This window comes from Bombus affinis, chromosome 11 (genome assembly GCF_024516045.1).
Source record: "Bombus affinis isolate iyBomAffi1 chromosome 11, iyBomAffi1.2, whole genome shotgun sequence".
Lineage (NCBI taxonomy): Eukaryota > Metazoa > Arthropoda > Insecta > Hymenoptera > Apidae > Bombus > Bombus affinis.
Window position 1 is genome coordinate 8,139,247 of NC_066354.1, and position 20,260 is coordinate 8,159,506.

Genomic DNA, 20,260 nt, shown 5'->3' on the forward strand with positions numbered 1-20,260 from the left:
GGCCAAGTCAAAAAGTTCGAAGGCTCGTATCTGGCAAACACGAAATTGTAGAAACGTTTTCGCACTCGGCCGATGGTTTCTCTGTTCTTTTATAAGACATACATATATAAAAAAGAAGAGGAGCATGCAAATGCTCCGGTGAATCGTAGAACGTCATCACTTTGGAGTGATCTCTTTTCTATCTCCCTCCCTCCCTCCGTCCCGAAGGAACGGTACGAGAGTTCGTCGTGCAATAGGCGTATATTCTTGGCGCGACCTACCTTAAGTAAACTTACACTTTCGTTTAAGCGCCACCGTGCAACAGGAGGGGCGAAACGCAAGGAAACGAGCGGAGGTTTGGCGAAACACCGCCTCCGTTCTGTCGCGCGAGAATTGCAAGTGGCTCGTCGTCGTTTATCGCGACTTCCTCGTACTTTTTCCACCAGTTCACCGCGTGCCTTTCGCCTCTTTCCCGTTCTTCTCCTTCGTCTCTTTTCCTTCTTCTTTCCTTTCTCCCTTTCTCTCTCTCTCTCTCTCTCTCTCTTTCTATCTCTCTTTCTCTTTCTCTATTCTCGCTCTATCTTCTATCTTTCTCGCATACGGTCTCGAACTTCAACATCACTGTCGATTTTTATGGCACTCGTCCCCTCGGTCTGTTCTCACTTCTTCTTCGAGCGAAGCAGTCGGCACCAGGATACGACTTGCGCGAGTGTGACATCCGAAGTTCGTGCTTCGTTGACGACAATCATGACGCATACGTGAGTGCATTTCGGTACATGCTCGATGATATACGCGGCATTCACGGGGTTCGGTACACGTGGATTGCCGTTCGTTTCTGTGAAGTTTATCTCGGTGGTGAATATATATATATATATATATATGCACATACATCGTGGGAAGGAACGAGGATGAATCGCGGTCGATTCGTAGGAATAACTCTAATGCTCGATAACAAGAAGAATGCAACGAGCAACGTAAATAAATTCCTGTAAAAGAAAATTATCTCGCGAGCTGTTCACGTACACGGTAATTAAGATCGCGTTCGCGACGCTTTTAAAGAAGATCGAAAACGACGATTTATCTCCGCGTACAGTCCAGAGAACTAAATATACGTATTCTTAGACCTGTCGAACGCACGATCAAGCAAAAAGAGAGCTGGTGTGTATTTCTGCGCCATGCGAGTTCGCGCCACACGACGCGATACTGCGTATTCGTGGCACGTGTAGTCGTGCATCGGCACTGCACGCCGCCCTTTTTCACGCGGGAACTAGCGAAACTTGTACACGAACCAGTTTTAATCATCCGATTTATCAATTGACGAGTCATGGATCACGTTGGTTATACTCAAACTGCACAAGCGCATCGGTATTATAGAAAAGTATCGTGTTTTTCTATAGGACGGGCAGATTTCGTTGGCAAATGGCTGCTTTTAAATTGTTCACAGATACCGGACAACGCATCGTCGCTGTGTAAAATTTTTCCGAATTTTTATCGGCGTTTGAATTATGGAATTGTCAAATTACAACTGATAACGACGCAACTGAACAAAAGCGACCACTAAAAGGCAATTGGTATTACGATAAACTAATCGAATATAAAAAGCGGGCCGTACTTGAAATACGTTTAACCAACATTTTTTCCGATATGCAAACATAATGTTCTATGCATTTCGTTAATATACGAGTATTACCGCGAAACGAACGGGAGGCAAGGACGCGTGCGCCTAGCCACTTCCATAATAAACCTTTTCGCCATTAATTACGTCATCGAATTCACTATCACCGCGTCTCGTGGTTGGAAACGTCGAAACGGGTTGCCGAATGGTTCGGTGGTCACACAATCTCCGCTGATTCGGGTTATCGGACAGTCGCCTCCGGGGTCCTTATCGACGATCAACGGAACTCGCGGCGCCGCGTATCGACCGTTTTAACCGCGGCTCGTTAGCGCTTCTAAGTGCAGCCGTTCGATCTCGTAACCAAGAGGGTGGCGTGTTTCGATTTCGATTGTCGATCGAACGGAGCGCGAATCGTAGCCGTCTCGATTCGTCTCGCATCGAACGAACGTCGATCGTCAGTTTCGACTTAAGATTTAACGCGTGCACGCATATCGTAGTTAACGATCGATTACGATTGATCGGCGATCGATCAACGGTCGTGAGAATTTCGCTTTACTCTTTGCGAGTCAGGTTCCGTCATCTCGATCGAGATAACCTCGAATCTCCGTAGAAGAAGCTCGATTCGCGGACAAACGGAAAGAAGACGAAGATCGATGAAAACGGCGATTCGATTACTGGCAAACTTCGAAGAAACCTTCGTATTTAATATAATCGTAACTTTCTACGCTCGTTACGTCACGCTTCGTTCCGGCAGCAGATCATCTGGCGGTGTGAGTCGGAGCATGTGTCCAACGAGACGATCCTGTGAGCTCGAAACGGACCAATCTGGCATTCGGTTGTTATCGGTGACCGATGGAAGCCGTGCATACCCGACGGGATACACAGATCGCGCTTACTCTCGGGCACATCGCGCGTACCGTCTTAGTACACGCGTACGACGCGGCTACGAACACGCGCGCGTTCCTCTCTGGCCTCTTTCCTTCGCACCCGCTCCCTGGAATTTCGGCAGTCGGTGACAGTGGCTTGACGAGGAAAGGTAATCAACCGGCCTTAACCGTTTCAGGTTTAACCAGATGTATCTCTCGTCACGGTGTACGTAGTAATCGTGTACATGTGTGCGCGTGTGTACGATAAAAACTTACGGGCATACGAAAAACTTCTCATTCATGTCTTCTGTTTCTTTGAGTTTACGATAGTGTAAACGCGTGTGTAGTGCACATGTAGGAGTACACGCGCGCAGTCGCGTCTATGTATAGGTGTTCTGTTGTGTTTTGTATTCCATCGACGCTTAGGCGCACTTCCCGCCTCGAGGTTCGCGCATGCGCGCTCCGCAGCGTCCCTTTGCACGTGGTCGTGCACACACGTAAGCTTGTTTTACGTGTTCCTTATTGTTATTACGAAATTATTAATCACGAAAGATGGAACGATAAGTTGGACACGCATCCTTCTACGTTCTTCTCTCTTTTCCGACACGCGTATCTCGTTTCACGCGTGTGTGCATACATTTTCTCGCTTATCGTCGATCGAGTCTACGAGACTGTAGCTATCGACGGGAGACTGAACCAAGACGTTTGCTTTTTTCTGTCCCGTTCGATAATGAAAACATAACTTATCTTCGATACCGATGACGTTCGGTCAGACGAAATAGCGTCGTTTCCGAAATTTCCATACGGTAAGAATCGTGTGCGCGTAACAGGCGCATGCGCGCTGCTCAACCGACCAGATCGGAATATTAATTCCGAATCCGTAATGAGAGCCGTTCAACGAATCGACCTTGTCTCGCGTATGAAAATCGCCTGCGTTAATTTCTTTTTCCATTCCCTTTCCGGCTTATCTTTCGATCCGCTTCCCAACTCGGAAACAGATACGTGCCCCTCAGTGCATGTATAAAAACACCATTTTTATTTCTCCTACGAAAAAAAAGTCAATCGGATCGTTGTTCCTCGATCAGTCTTTTTCTTTCCACGATCGCGTTGAAAAACCCGTATAATAATTATCTTTCGCGTCCTCGTTCGCGAATAACCAGCAATTACAACGAGCAGAATGAAATCATTGCGGTGTCGCGCAAACAAGCCTATGATCATCGACGATCGCTTTATTATTATTTAGTGGCCGGTGTTTTTTCTGTTTCACAAATGTCTCGAATATTTCATCGATCGTCGTTCTATTCGATTTCCGCTTCGGCTCGTTCGGTAAGACATGTAAAACTATAGGAGAGAAGCGCCTGTTAATCACGTGTTAATGCTTAATGGTAAGCAAACACGATTCTACGTTTCTGTCTTTTCCCTGACCTGGGTAAGCTTTTCATGATGAGAGAGAAAAATGCATAGCGAGAAACGCGGAGAGACAAAGACGCGTAGGGTGGGTCGAGTGGCCTGCAAAAGGAATGTCGGGTTTATTAGCCCGTTTTAGGTCTATTCCTGAAACACAGTCCATCGTCGATTCAGCGTTGTATCGCGAATAATGTTGGTAAATAAACGTGTGCGAAGAATCTGAAAGATAAGTCCCGTTGAACTTTGGCCTCAGCACGTGGCCTCGAGAAGAAGATCGCTTACTCGGCCACACGATTCGTAGGTACATACTACGTGTAGAATCGTTCATTGTATCACCGGTGCCTTTTCAGCGGTCGAGTCATTCACGTTGACGGTCCGAGTTAATGGGAGCTGGCCCACGAGTTTCGCCCTAATCAATTTCTCGAGAGGGGCAACGAGGCCCGCAGCGGAACTAAATAAGGGATTCGTAGTGCTAGTGTTCAAAAGACTTCTTCTTTCGCCAGTTTTTCATCGAACTTTTGATCTACATTGGCTTCCAAGCGAAGCTCGCCACTTTGCCTCGTACAAATTCGAAGATTTCCCTTCGTTGAATCAACGGAGCTTCGAAAAATCGTCTGACAACTGGCTTCCGTTTTTTTTTTAATTTCTCGAGATAGAATTTCGATCTTGATTTTTAAAAACACCGACGAATCATCGAAACGAATCTCTGCCAGCTACTCCGGTAGCTGTTTTATTGTTATTGTTTACGCGGTACGCTTTTCGATTGGACCAGCGAAAAATTCGGATAAGTCGAATATCAAAGCACCGATATCGCGCCGATTGCAACGAGTACCAAATTACACGGCACCTTTGATATCGATTTCCTTAGAACAATCACGACGCGGAGAAAAACAAATAGTAATCGCGCTAATTACATTATCTAAACGAGATAGGAACAGATTTACTTGTACGATAATCAACTTTACATTTTGAACGAGTCGTGTGCTCGAGATAAACGACACTTTCACGCAGTTTAAAATACCTGTAACACGAGAAAATGTTTTGTCGATTAGTTATCGGTTATTGCGTTAACATCTCGTCGATTTATCTAATCGGCGATCGATCTCGATAGACGGGAAATTAAAAAGTTTCGTAAACACGGAAATCTTGAACAAGTGGCGATCGTTCGTTCGATCCTTCGATACTCTAGAAAAATAGATAATTTACCGATCGGTTGAATTTCAGATATCAGAGTTTTACGGCCTATCGAAGATGTAAAGTCGAAAGTTTCTTAGAGATACGATGTCCGTGAACACAGAGCTCGTTTTATTTTCCATGTCGATACTCCAGAAACACAGATAATTTAGTATTGTCGAGTATTTACGAAATTCCTAGCCGCAGATAAAAACGTCTTGACAATGCACGTTCAGATTTATTCGTTACGATAATGCATTAACTTTTATATCACCGATGATTACACGGAAACATGCAAATATTGGTACGATCGTCGTTTGATTTATCGGGTCAGAAAGCGATGCGCGGACGTCCTCCATTCCGGTGTATACCCCGAAGTACATACTGCGGTTTGTTTCAATATTTATACACGATATCGACTCGCACCGCGCATATAATTTTCCATTCGACTATTATTCCAAGTGTCGAAGTTGCACGAGATAAGGCAGCAAAAGAGTTTCCTCTTTGCTCGGCTATCGACGATTCCTCGACATCAGAGAGTCGAATAAAAGTTTTCTCGAGACAATAATAACGGAAAAGTATATTGAAAAGTACGAGGCAACGAAATGATGTAATACCGCGGTGTTCGATATCGAAACGAATTCTGTACGAGAACGATAACGGCATTCGCAACTTGGATTCTACGAGTTGTTGCTCGATCGACCGCGTCTTCGTTAAAAAGAGCATCCTGTTACCGGTCGGCGATAATTAAAGCGAACGTTGCATGAAAATTCAATTGAAAACCTGACAATTTTCCAATTAGGCACAATATGCCGCTTAAATAGAATTGAACGAGCCCCTAACGAGGGCTTCTTTCCCGCCATCAAAACGAATAGTGTGTTTCCGCGGCGTTTCCAGGAAGACGCGTTGAATACAGTCGCAGCTATCGTCAAATCTACTTCGTTAGATCTTATTCGTTTGCAACGAATAAATAGATTATTTCTTCGGTTCCTCCTGGAATATTTGCATTTCCTGACGGGAACCACGTTTATTTGTATCGCGGTCGATGGTTTCGTGGTCAAAATTCCAAATAAAAGAATTTCTAACGCCAACTAGATACTCTTGAAAAATTATTTTGCAAGTTGGCAGAAGGGTAATCGTATTTCGGACAGTTTCGAATAATAAAACGATCGAATTCTTCGACTATATATATATTTTATCTATATCTCGAGCAAGAGGCCAGTGAAAGCAACAAAACTTTTCAAACGCTGATTGGAAAAGTTTCGCGCCAGAATAGACGCATTCCAAGAAATATAACTACCCTAACGGAACTTTTACAATCGGTCAGACTGTCTGAAACAATCGTGGCTAGTAACGTCGTTTATGATTTTTAAATTACATCTTTCAAGGGATCCCGCTCTTCGTTTCGCTCTTTGCTTTAAACAGATGGAAATCAAAATTTAGAAAACTGACAATTACTGCGCGCGATAAGGCAATTTGTTTATGGAACAAAGCGATGAAAGAGGATTCGGCCAGACGATTCACCAGCTTGTCGTAGGTATTCGCTTCGTTTCGCCGTGGCGTACGTTGTCTACGACGGCGAAGAATGAACAACGCGGAGAAAAGAAAAAGACAGAATCCGATGCGTTTGATATCGAGCCAGCAACGAATTCTCGAATAAACGGGCCAGTGCATTGTGTCCAGTGCAACACGATAATGGCTATCTATCCGCTTTCCATCGATAATTGCTTCTTCTTGTTTTTGAAGCATCGATTGCTCGCCGATCGGTATCCTTTCGATTTCCTTTTCCGCGTCTCGCTCTCCCGACACAACTGCTCCAATGGGCCTTCTTTTTATATCGCTATTATTAGGCGAGCCTGCCTCTATTCTCAGAGCACGCGCCATGCAACCGGGGGATTATTTCGAGAAAATATCTTCGCCGGTGTCGCTTCGATATACCGTTGCCTGCTTCCGTGTATCCGGCTATTTTCTCGATGTTGGAGACGCTACTGGAAGACTTTTTCACTACAAAAGAAGAAACTGGATGTTTCTTCTCCGGTCCCTCGGAGCTTTCGAAATTGCGGTCCCTCGCATTTATAAATTCTCATCCTTGGTTAACTTCCCCAGGGATAAATATTTCCAGCCGCGTAGTTTATACGTAGCAGAGTGTTGAAACGCAGACGGCGATGATCGTTTTTCCAGATGTCGGCACTTTTCCTATGTGTTTGGATTTACAATTTTGTTATTATTAAAAGTAAATCGATATCGTTGCCGAGTCTCAAGATTCGGAAGTTGAATCTCTCAAACGATCCTCTGATTATCCGCAGAATCTTATCGGCGTATCTCAACTGTGTTTAGAGTGTCCGCTGAAACTGGTGTAACGTAAGCAAGCAACAAAGTAAATTTACCCTCAGATACTGTGTAAATTGTAATATTAGCTGTTTAGAAAGTTAAATAGTCTTGTCGCAGCTTACAGGTGCTCGTTAAATTCAAATTTTGTGCAACTCGACCTTAAGGACGATAAAAGCATCTACGACTAGCAAGCAACAGCTCTGCACGTTGTGTAAATAAGAAAACTGATCTCCACTTTGTTCGCTTTAATTTCTATAACACGGTCTCCAAATGAGAATGTTCATGTTCCCAGTTTGCTCGCCGCAGTAGATACTTAACATAACTTCGAATGTTTCTCTGGTCCACAGCTATCGATTAGACTGTAATCGTTGGAGTATGTCGATTACGTGTCTCGATCAGCCTGTACAGCTCAGACGTTGCAAATTCCAGGTATCATAGCGCAAAAAGTTGCTCTCCGACGTTGGCTATTTGAATTTTCGTAATACGTTCTGAGAACGTGGTTATCATCGACAGAAAATGCCTATTCTTAATTTCTTCGTAGTAGGTAATTAACCCTACAACGAGTGCCATTCTAGCTCGTAGTTATCAATTAATTAGAGCATCAATTATCACCGTTTCAATGGCAGCCTAACCGTTCGAAACCCTGAGCACACCCCAGTTGTTGCAGGACCGAGAGTCGATAAGCGTTCGATTTGGCTACGATTTCGTTGCCTTTCTAACAAAATTTCGACGACCGTTGGACAACGTTGCGATATCTGGCGCGTTCGGGTGATTTAAACGTTCGTAGGAAGCTGTAGAGAGAGAGTTAGCCGCGACTTACTAAAAATAAGCTCTCCCCTTATCAGCAGGCTGAGTTTACACAATCCTATTTGCACAATACTCGTCAAACCGTGCAACGATACGGCTTCGTCAGAGAACGTCGTTGTTACACGTGGACCAACGGGACCCTGGACCGTTTCATTTGGCGTTAACCAGCCAGTGTCGAAATCTCTGCTGCGTCCTCTTCTTCGTTTTCTTTCCTTCTGTCTTCTGGGCTAGATCGTAGCAGATTATCCGTGGTTATTCGTATTTATATCTGCTACGACCTTGTGTCCAACGACGACCAGAAGGAATAACGGGCGACAGGGACACTCAGGGGACGTTGATCCAAACCGTTTTCGGGGATTTTCCGATCGAAGTAATGTCGACGCTCGTACGAGAAATATTTTTATTTTGGATTTTTTTATTTGGAAATTTTTTTATTTTTTATTTTGGATTCGATCGAGTCTTTGCTCCTATACGTGTGTGTACGTTTATTACCATCGTATTGTTATCCCAATTAACGATGATTGCAATCCTATCGACGAGCTGGCAAACAAGATCGATCGAATCGAGAGATAATCCAAAGTATCGAATAATCGTCGCTTAGATCTTTTAGTCAAATACGCTAATACGAGAGGCAATCTTGCGTTTATCAAAATTTTGATAAGCTTATCCGGCGATTTCCCGCGGTAATTTCGACTCGAAAGTGGACTGCGATATTAATTCGTTACGATTATTGCCTCGGTGATTCTGTGATGCGTAACTTTTTCCATGATAGCTCGACTTTCGTGCGTTTAGGAAGCCGACAATCACGCGAAGATAACCGCGTTGTAATTTAGAAAGCAGTAGCGAACGAAGTAATTCCAAGAGAAATATTATTCGTCCGAAATATCGGAATTTATTTCCTTTCGTTCTTCCATCAACGATATCACGATGCTCTGAAAGATTTGTGAGCGTTGTAACAGAGTACATAGTAAACACAGATTAAAACGATTTGCCATGTTTTCAGAGATGCGCTTTGTTTGATATGCAAACGACGCGAAATTGGCTAACATAGGCCGTATCTTATCATTCACAGAATACGGCATACAAACACGCCCGTTTATTAGAGCAGCGGGGTGTTCTCGGCCGATCAATTGTCCATGGTCCTACGTCGAACCATCGACGACAGACTATCCTTCGGTGTTTCGCGAACAACAGGCAGTCTCTAGGTGGACCATTTCTTGGTCAACTTCACAGCCTGTGTAGGAACGTTCCAAGTTAATCGACTCCTTTCAAATACTTCAGCCTTGTGTGAAAAGTTATATTTTTTCATGGTTAAATCCTAGATCCACGGTATGTAATGACATTTCATTTATTACTTTTATCTTCGTAAAGCTTCTATTTTTTTATGAAACATTTATGTCGATCCGTTTTTCCAAAATCTTATTAAAATTAATTTCAAGAATATTATTATTTATGCAATCGTGATATATAGATTTTCATCGGCAACGATTAAAAAGCTCGAGGTTACTCTAACGAAGCACATGCTTCCAACGTTGAAGTTCATTCTCGGCTGAAGGTCGGTCAAGAACATTGAGAAAGGTCAAGGCCGGCCGAACATACCGAACAATCGGCACGTGACACGAACTATCAACCCGTTTGGGATCGGCATGGCCGATTGTTCGTGTGGCAATTTAACGAGCTGATTGCTCTTTTGCCCGTGGGATTGTACTTCGTGTATGTGGCCGTATCAGCTGTGAGAAATTTTCTCAGCAGAAACTTCGTCCTTAATCGAGTTCTTCGTTGCACGTTGGACATCACGGTCAATGGTCGAAGTACGCGTGTCTTCGTTCCAGTAAATCAGAATTAGCGCGATTCGCGTTGTTTTTGCTCGGCGTCACGTTTCAACCGAGCTCTTCCTTTCGATTTCGTGTAGTGTCCCGTGGCTGGTTGAACGAACGTAAATGACGATTCTTTTTTCGATAATTGCTTGTGCTCGTTCCGTGTTGGTAAGTTAACATTATCGAGTCGCATCGCCCTTGACCTACCTCGTACTAGTCGTAATCGTATCAAACTCGACCAACGTTACGAAACATGGCTGCTGATGAAACAATGAAAGACAGAAGTCTGGAACCGCACGAGCCTTGTTTCCTTCGACGATATCCGTCCGTAATTCTGCCCACTCGTCGGATGTTTATCGAGACGCCACTTTCTTCCTGATACCGGCCACTCTTGGCTACCATCGCCACGTTTACGACATATCGTACGCTACATAAAACTGGCTATAACATCTATGATTCACACAGACTGCTGAACAGTAGCACACTTCCAGTTGAAGATTCCAGTTGTCCGCGAGTGAAGCCAATCCGTGTCTAAACGCTTTTTCCATTTCTTTCGCGATCCATCTCGTCGATCTCAACGTTCGCCTGTTAGAATGTGCGCTTTATGACTTTGTGCTCGTTATATCCCATTGACATCTTCGATATTACGACCCTTCGTTAGAGAGGGTTGGTTCGTCGTAAAGGAGAGAAAGGTCGCGGAAAGAAGGAAAGTCTCGTCGTCGATTCCTCTCCCGTCTCGCGGCTCCGCGTGCACGTGGATAATTTATAGGTATGATAATGCGCGCGTATTTACGTTATGTAGCAGCATGCACGACGAGTCGCAGCGCGGATCGAGCACGATGCGAACAAATACTTAATTAAGTTACACGCTGATACATAATGATATACAAATTACAAAACGTACGAACGTAGTCGTTTGCTTTTCGACCTTATCTTCGTCGCGTTCGCCTTCGTTTCGATTCATCTCTTTCTTTTTATTTTCACGATCTATCACGCTCTTTGCAACGGTTCATCCTCTGTTCCAGTCAACCGTGTACGATGATGGCGTCATTGGAGAATAAAGTGGATGAACAAGTCAACAAGGTAGCGCAGCAGAATGGAGGCAATTGCAGGAACGAGGAACTGCAGCTGGAAGACGTTCAAGATAACAATAACGAGGTGAGTCGTACGGACCGTGCAAATGAAACGACAGGGGTCGGTTCGTTCGGGACGAGCGACGTTACCGCTGTTAATCGCAGAATACGACACCTCGATGATCATAGTCCCGACGTGGACCACACGTGGCCAATCGTTGACATTTCTTTCGAACGATTTCAATGACTAGCGTGACGCCCGGTTATTTTCATAAATTCTCCACTGTAAGAAAGCTAACAGGGAAGAAGCTTGAAGAAGATACGAGCTCTGAAAGGCAAGCTACGCGTAATATGATATTTAAAATTTGCCAACGTTATTCTACGATTTACGTATTCGTTTTCCCGAGAAGGGCGGTCAGCTTCGGTACAGCGTGCGCGAGAGAAAAGTTCCAACGATGCTGGAACAGTGGCGAAACTTGCGAAACGCGGAGCTGCTCCGATGCTCTGTAAAGAGATTAGCAACAATCGTCGGCGATATCGTTGCACGAGACTAAAAATACTGGCCGTAGTAATTCATAAATCGAGTTCTCTGTTAAAGTGAATCGGTATCAGCGTCACATGGCGCGGTCGCGGTCGCGGTCGTCGGTTCGATAACACGTCAGAGTTTTGGGTCACGCGCGGTCTAGCAAAACGCGAAAGTCGCCGGCTTGGACGGTTTAAGACGTTCTTTAGCCTTGATCTCGAGCACCTTGTGAATTTCCACGAATGACGGTGTTGAAACGTTCGTCGCTGGCCGTCCACCGAGCCACACGATCTTTCCTGCCTTCAACTTCCGAACCTCCTTCTTGTTTTTACAAATTGCCAGATGTTCTTTGTTGGCCCGTGAAAGTACCTTGGAAACTTGAAACGACGACCTAACGAAAATCGAGCCGCAAGAAACGGGAAACCGATCCTGCATCGTGTTTTAGCTCGTCTTTGCTTGCCTATTAGTATGGTAATCGAAGGAAAGTTTCAAGGAAACCACGAAACTTCTGGTAGAAATACATTTTCATGAACGTGGAAACTTTTTGTCGTTGGTGTTGACAGAGCATCGAGGTGGAGATGGTGGTGCCACCGGATGGTGGATGGGGTTGGATGATCGTCGCAGCCTCCTTCATGTGCAACCTCTTCGTGGATGGCATCATTTTTAGCTTCGGTGTCTTTCTCAACGATATTTCCGAAGCTTTCGCAGTGTCGAAGGCGAGAGTGGCGCTGGTTGGTTCGTTGCAGTCTGGATTTTATCTTATGGCTGGTCAGTGACAAAAAAAGAGCGTATAAATATAAATCATCCGATAGGCCGCGCGATAATTGAAAAATACATTTTGTATCGAACGTCGAATTAATTTTTCTTCTTGATTCTTTATGCTTTATTCCGTGACTTATCTCATTTATTTTTAAAGCATCTTCTTAATTAGCTGTCAACGTAATAGCTCCAAGTATAATTAGCTTTTTCCATACGTCGTATAACTTGATAGCAAAATTCCGATTACAATGCGTTGTAATACGACATTTCCCTTTTCAACGCGCAGCATCGTTGATTTTAACGATAAATTAATTTTGGATCGCTTGTTCGCTTTTATTCGCAGGCCCATTCGTGTCAGCATTGGCCAACAGGTACGGTTTTCGTCTGGTAGCGATCCTTGGAAGCGTGATAAGTTGCAGCGCCTTTGTCCTGTCGTACTTCAGCACTTCTATCGAGTTCCTCTATATCTCTTACGGTGTGCTCGGTAAGTTCTTATCCTATGTACAGGGTAGAGCGTCCAACAGTGTACTTAAATATTACGTTTTGGCTCTTGGAAGCTGCGAATGTTGTCCAAATTTCAATTGTTGGACAAATTTGCACGATTTCGAGGCATTTGCATATTCTTCGACGCACTTTTGCCTTTGGTAACACCTACGTAACACCTTGGAAACTGCACAAACATTCGGGTACGTTCTTTCGGACATACCACCCTGTACACGCTTGTTCCGGACCAAGTTTCTACCGCCTGGACAGAAAAGTTTCCCTTTTATCCTGGTGTTCCATTTTGCATGCAAAGAACGTTGCCCTTTCGAGGCACGCGAACGACGTCACTTTCCATTCGTCGTGTTCTCGCGATCGAAATTTCTTGAATAAAAAGACAGGGAACGGGGAGGAACGGGTGCACTCAAAACTAACGTTAACTTTGATACTGAAATTATCGCAACTGGAGAATTCGTTAAAATTCCTTTCGTACGATAAAACGATGCACTCGACTAACGTTAATTTTCATATCCAAAGAAGCGGAACCTTTTGAAGTAAAAGGAAAGAGAAAAAAAATCGCTGTCGCGCGATTGTCGAAACGCGAGTCCCAAGTAGAGCAGCGACGATTTAAATAAAAAAATTCCATTCCGTGATTCATCGTTTCTATTTCTCCCGTTTCACGTGGTATTTGTGTCTTGCATTGTTAGGAGGTATCGGGGCAGGCCTGATTTACGTGCCGGCTGTCATAACTACCGGATTTTATTTTGAAAGATGGCGAGCGCTGGCTACCGGGATCGCGGTCTGCGGATCCGGAATCGGCGCTTTCATGCTCGCGCCTATCTCAGACATACTGGTGAAGCAATTCGGTTGGAGGGGCGCCTTGCTCTTCCAAGCAGGTAATCGATAAAACATCCGGTTGATCCACCTTTGATATCGTAACACCAGTCTTCGATTGAATAGCGGAGAATTTTTCTAAGATTCTTTAACAACGATATCATCGATTCGGTGATTTGTCAATAAGATATTATCGATGTTATCGTTTTGTGGCATGTTTGACAAGCGTCCCATTGTTTTGTCATTCGACACTCTCTTTTCGAGCAAACAGTGGAAACTTTAGCCTTGTATTTCCACAGAGCGTTGTTCAAACACTTACGCTTGCCCAATGTTATCGATGAAGTTTTCCACTCGTTTTAACGTTTCTTTATTTTTTATATTAGAAGTTGAAACACCAGTTTCAATCCAGGACTGATCGAAAGTTCCTATTCCGCGATATTAACCCGTTAACTGAGCAAACAAAAATCCCTTACGGGGTGCGTAGTTAAAATCAAGCAATGACTTGTATACGTGGTCAACGACGTAGTCAACTGATTAAAAAAAAAATTATATATAGATATATAACAAACAAGTATTCCACGTTAGAACATTTCTACAACATTGCTTGAAATGTCATAGGAATGCTGTTAAATTGTGCCATTTTCGGTGCCATGTTCCGTCCATTGAAGTCAACGCGGATTAAGGTGAAATCCAGCCCGGAGAACGCGGGTTTAGAGGTAAAAAGCAGCTTGATGGCAAGGGGAGTGTCTACGGCGTCGTTGCATTGTATGCAACCAGAGAGAAGCGGTTTCTTTGGAACCAATAACAATACCGATTACCCAACGGCTGCTGAGCTGCTTGGAAGCAACCCCAACATAGTAAAGTAATGATTAAATGTCCATTTATTTTCAACTTTTCAAAAGTACTACGATCTTAAAGCTAGAAAAATTTCTTTATCTATGTATTTTGAAATTTTCACTCGAAGTAAGAATTGCGATAGATTCGAAGGGAATACTCGGAGAAACAGAAATTGCCAACTTCGTACAAGTTTCGTTCGTAGAGATTACAGTCTCTTATTTAAGGCGTAAAACGTGCTGCGAGTTGCACGCTACGGTTAGAACAAAAGTAGCAGTTAAACGCGGTCGAACCAACACGATGAACAAGTCTTAAGTCGACAAACTCGTAAAGATAGAAGAAACGTTAAGCTACGAAGAAGAAAGAGGAAATGGACTGAGATTCAGACAGTGGGTGCTGATTTGACAAACTTCTTATTGCAGCGCCTCCAAGTCGTTGCATTCTCTTCATAAGATTCACGCGGAGCTGCGAACTCTGGAAAGGAAGCTGAGTAGCTCGGAGAAGCGGCTGTCCGTGCCGATCTATCCAGAGTTGGACGTGAACATGGACGAGAAGATGGTCGAAGAGGAGAACAATCTCCTCGGTGGAGATGTGGAGAGACTGAATGGCAAAGTGCCCACGGTGAGCGTAAAACACTCATCTCGCGTTATTCTAACTTTTAAAGAGGTCAAAATGCGCGAACGTTTCTAACGTTCTACGTTGTTATCGATTATCTGGGGGCCGAGTAAATAGAGGCAAATAAATAATTATTTATCGTGATGCAGAGCCAAGCTACCGCCTTGCATAAGCTGCGCGAGAATTCCAAAAGATGAACGATGTCTTACGATTCGTAGAAAAAGACGCAAATTGTAGAAAGATCAACAATTGGTTATGCTAGGATATTCGTAGCGATACATGTAGTTTGCGGACACTACTGAACTTTTATGGCATTTTTATGGCAGTTCCTGTGCCAGCAGAATTCATTTAGCCGCGATAACAGTACGTCCTGGTTAAGTGAGTAGAGGAAATTGTTGGCAGATTCGCAGGCATACGATCAGCGGCAGACGACTGCGCGCGGACTCGGACTGCAGCCAGAAATCGCTGAAGATGGGCAACAGGCGAAACCCATTCAGCAAGGATCCGCAGAGACCGTTCTACAGGGACGATATCTTTTACGGCGGTTCCCTGAACAGACTGCCGCATTACAAATCGCAGGTAAAGAACGCTACGAAATACCGTTGAATGCTTCGAGTTGGCTTGAAAACAGTAAATTTTTTTACGAATTACGCGAGTTTACGATGTCTCCAAATTGTAGCAGTAAATGATCGATTTTTTCGTATAGACACGACTACTCTCGAACCATTCATACATTTTTTAACCACCATTTGCGCAGCAATCGTCCGTTGGCTATCACATGTCTGTCACGCGTTTGCCTACTGCGACGGACGTCGCCGAAGAGGAGAGTGGAAGCTGTTACATCTGTCCAGAGAGCGTACGTCGAATCTTGACGACAATGCTCGATTTGAGTCTTCTCAAGAGTCCATCTTTCTTGATCCTGGCTATATCCGGTGGACTTACGATGATGGGCTTCTATACACCTTTTATGTACGTCCCAGGTATCGTATCACGTTTCATCAAATCGTTTCTTTCTCATCTTTAAAAGCTTCGAAAGCTGCCGACAAAAATATCCCATTTCCCCCCGTTATCTTCGCGGCATTTCGAAAATGTTGAATTCGCCAAAGAAGAGAGAAGAAAATTCGAAGGACATCGGTTCGATTTTATCCGACCGAGTGTCCCATTTTAAAAATCGACTGTGCGCCAAAAAGATGAAAGAAACCCAGCGTGGTCGATTCTGTTCTGCAGATCGAGCCCAATTGGCAGGCATCGAGGCCTCGACAGCTATGTTTCTTGTCTCTGTGATCGGTATCGGCAACACCATTGGCCGTGTCGTGTGTGGATTGGCTAGCAGCTTGCCAGGAGTTAACGCGTTGGTCGTCAACAATATATTCATCAGCGCCGCTGGCCTTTTCACCATTTTCTCTGGATTATCCCTCAGCAAGGGCTACCAGTTCTTTTACGCTGCCGGTTTTGGCCTCAGCATATGTAAGTATATCGTGGTTACTAAGCTTGAAGATATCGTTTCCGGTGTTTCAAATCTGTAGATGTCGAGTTAAAATTTCTGTCGTTGCAGCTGTCTTCGCCTCGCTGCGATCGATCCTGGTCGTAGATCTCCTGGGACTAGAGAAACTGACCAACGCTTTCGGATTGCTTCTTTTGTTTCAAGGCGTGGCAGCTGCCGTAGGCGCGCCTCTAGCAGGTGATTAGAAAATATCGATTCTCATGCCCAGAGGGGATGTTACGCGACAATATATCGGAACGTTGTTGTGCAACAGCGATATAAATCACGAACATTCCATATTATTACACTTTACGATAGAGTGATCGATCGTGATACATTTGAATGTTGAATCAAAAGTCATCGGTAACTAACGCCGTTTCGATCATGTAATTAATTAGCATCGATCTCGAGACAAGATAGAGATCGCGGAATAAATTTCACGAGATACTTTCATAAATTGAGAATACAGATAAGATAAGACGACGATGGATAAGTAAACGCTTGAAAGTCGTCTAATCTATTTTTACAAGTGTAAACAATTTCGTATGTTTTAACGTGTTAATTAGTATCATACAATAAAAAGACGTATTGTTCCATTTGTTTAGGTATCTTTATGGATGCAACCGGAAGCTACGACGCCTCGTTTTACCTGTCTGGTAGCTTGATCTTTCTATCGGCTGTGATCTGTTACCCCTTGAAGAGAGTCAACGTGTGGGAGACTAAAAAGAACGGCGACAAATGCAGCGACGATCCATCCTAGTGCTGGTCGACGTCGAGCGCAAGACAGAACGCCGAAGACTGAAGTCTATCACGTATTCTCGTTGTCGGCCACCGTGTGTGTTTGTACATACTAACGCGTAAATAATTTATAACACGACTGCTCGAATCGATAATTAATCCGTGTGGTGGCAGCAGGACCAGCATGATCATCGCAGCTATGAGAACACGTGGCAAAGGGGCTCGTTCGTGTTCCAGCTTCGAACTCGGTCGATCTTTGCAACTAAAACGGTCTATCGAGACGTTCAGGCGAGTGCAGCAGACGATTCCATGCCGAGAGGAATACCGTCCAGAGTATAAAGATTCTGTCCAAATCTAAGGTCGAGCTTTGCATTCCCATGAAACGTCGGAGTGTTCTTTTCGTATTCCGAGTAGCGAACTCGCTGTCAGCTTTTACGCTGTTTCTAATCACCGATGTGCCTTCTCGTATCTTACAACGGATGGTTGGGAGTCGTGAGATATTTTTCTAGATCGTTCGATGACGGAAGATATGTGTTCGTTGTTACGTGCCTTGCGTTTTCATAAAGAGATCTTACTCGAAGGTTCCCACGTTATTCATTGGGATGCTTTATAATTGATAATTCGCCGATCTCCTGTTAATTTACAGGGATTGCAAGGATTTTAGAATGTAAGGGAAACGTTTGTATATCAACACACGCCTCCGGAAGAACAGATTACTGCTTTGCTCCTATGTACGTTCTATTTGATCCAGCTTCGCTTCTATACGATTCTATACTGTCAAAAATCTTATTTATAGCGCGCTATCGTAAATACGATCGTATACACCTATTTCCTTATTGCGATGCTGCAGACGGGAATAATTACGCTGCTTTATCTATTGTACATCTTGCATCGTTTCGAGAGGAATGCGCATGGAACGTTTGTATCTCTAGGAAGATTGGCGCGCGAAGGCGAAGTGAATATTCTCGTTAAATCGATCGATCACGCCTTCCACTTCCGCGAATATCTTATAAAACGCGTTTCTATAATGAATAAGCAACACACTATTACACGCGAAGGCGTATGTACTTGCATAAACGAGTACACGTAATCTAGATAGATCGTGCATCCGTTCTGGTGCAATGCTATTTATAGAGTTAATTAATCACTAAACCGACATCCGGCAGCGTGGTTCCGGATGTTCGGCCCACCACTAGGTGTTTAAGGATTTGCTCAAAAATGAAATCCGTTCCTATTGTTCCTAATTAATTATCTACTCTAGCATTTTCCTTTGTGTTTCTTTTTTTGTTTTTGTTTCCTTAGAATTATTCGATGTGCTTCGTGACGATGTAGCGTTGCATCGTTCCGCGGAGGATTGATCATTTCATTACTTAAGAATTTATTTAACAGCGCCGCAAAAAATAACGTTCGTGGAAAAAGGTACAAAAATATTGTACCAAGTGTATCGCAGCAGATAAGAAACGTGTGAAAAAATTCAGTCGCAGCTAGCATTTCGAAACACGGTGGAAAAATGCATAATCCGCTTTTAAACTGAAGACCATCTTACCTGTTACGATACACACCCCGTTTCCAATCTACGAAGTACGAACGAAAAGTCGATATTGTTCAGAGTGCGTACGACGCGCGTGATGCCAGTGATCCGAATCGAACACGCGATACAACCTACGGTACGAAACAATCAGAAAAGAAAATATCCGAGAAGAAAAAAAACATGTATTTTCCCATCGCGATATTTTCCCAACTTTCTGAACTACCCTCTCTCTTCGACAAACCGTTTTCTACACGAGCTTCGACATGTCGCGTTAAAGAGCGACACGTGCCAAACGCGATATTCCATTAGACGGCGTAACGTTTGTTTCGATAGGTAATCGAGTCTCTGGAAATAAATTATACGAACTCGTTTTCAGACATATACTTGATCGCGTGTCACGAGGATGATCGCCGCGTGATACGCGTCGCATACTTGCTGATTGACAGCGAAACGATATTGTTACACAAATATGTAAATGTGTAATTAAATATCAAGACTATGAAAAGAAAAGAGATAAAAGACGAGGAACGCCTGAAACTTGAATTTTCCATGCGGTTCGCCCGCCCTGCCTTGTACGTTCCTTCTGTTCTGCCACTCCTACTGTCTCCAACGTACGACGCAACATCGCTCGTAAATGTTATAAATTATTTATCAGCGTGTATACGTACGATCGTTGAAATACGTACGTTTGTCGTATTTGATCGTATGCGTGGTTTTCCTGTTCTTTATTGCCAATTACGAGCTGCGAATCCGGGATAAAATTTATCACTTTTCATGTTACCTTTATTGCGCTCGATCCATATGTTTTGCGAAGCCATTCGTTAACGCAACTTGGAATTCTCTCTTTCTTCTCGTTTTAACAAGAGCGAGGATTCTCGACGACGTTGCCTTCTCCGTGAGTTCTTCGGTTTTACGATCCAGACCAAAAGACGATGAACTGTTTCAAGGGGACAGGTAACCTTTTTCGTCGTATACGAGAAGCGTTAAAGATCCTCGGAGAACAGGACTCTTTCCTTAATGGTATTTTTTAATCTTCGATCTCTTTTTTCTCTTCTGCCCTGTATTTTCTTCGTTTCTAAAAAATATTTTTTAGCAGATACGTATGTACCTGGAACACGGCGAAGTACTATCACGTTATAAGGCAGAGCAGAGTTTCGCGTGCACGAGATCGATATTATCCTCATCAGTGCGTGTTAGAATCCATAACGAAGCGGCAGTGATACGAAACAACGCGCCCAAACTATCTGTCGGAGAAACAGATAATTCTCGCTGGCCAAACCAACCAGAGAATTTCCTAATCTTCTAACGAATCGGCCAAATTGAAAATCTCATCTTCGTCGTTTCTCCGATAATTCCTATCGGCCATTAAATTACTCCCCGAGCTTCCATTCGTTC

At 43.8% G+C, this 20,260-nt stretch overlaps 1 protein-coding gene across 7 annotated transcripts; it reads left to right on the forward strand.

Annotated features, from left to right (window-relative positions):
* Window positions 1–264: 264 nt before the first annotated feature.
* On the forward strand, window positions 265–19,402 carry LOC126921853 (monocarboxylate transporter 12-B). 7 transcript variants are annotated; one of them, XM_050733813.1, is made up of 13 exons: window positions 3,328–8,548; window positions 9,251–9,507; window positions 11,021–11,153; window positions 12,155–12,359; window positions 12,694–12,834; window positions 13,538–13,726; window positions 14,283–14,526; window positions 14,921–15,119; window positions 15,516–15,692; window positions 15,871–16,093; window positions 16,341–16,580; window positions 16,669–16,794; window positions 17,202–19,402. In XM_050733813.1, exons 3-13 carry the CDS (start codon window positions 11,034–11,036, stop codon window positions 17,354–17,356), a joined length of 2,019 nt encoding a protein of 672 aa, XP_050589770.1. In that variant the 5' UTR covers window positions 3,328–8,548; window positions 9,251–9,507; window positions 11,021–11,033; the 3' UTR covers window positions 17,357–19,402. The 7 variants fall into 7 exon arrangements, 6 of the variants coding, with proteins under 6 accessions (XP_050589766.1, XP_050589764.1, XP_050589768.1 ...); XM_050733809.1 differs by lacking the exons at window positions 3,328–8,548; window positions 9,251–9,507 and adding an exon at window positions 268–953; XM_050733807.1 differs by lacking the exons at window positions 3,328–8,548; window positions 9,251–9,507 and adding an exon at window positions 268–737.
* The last annotated feature ends 858 nt before the right edge of the window (window positions 19,403–20,260 follow it).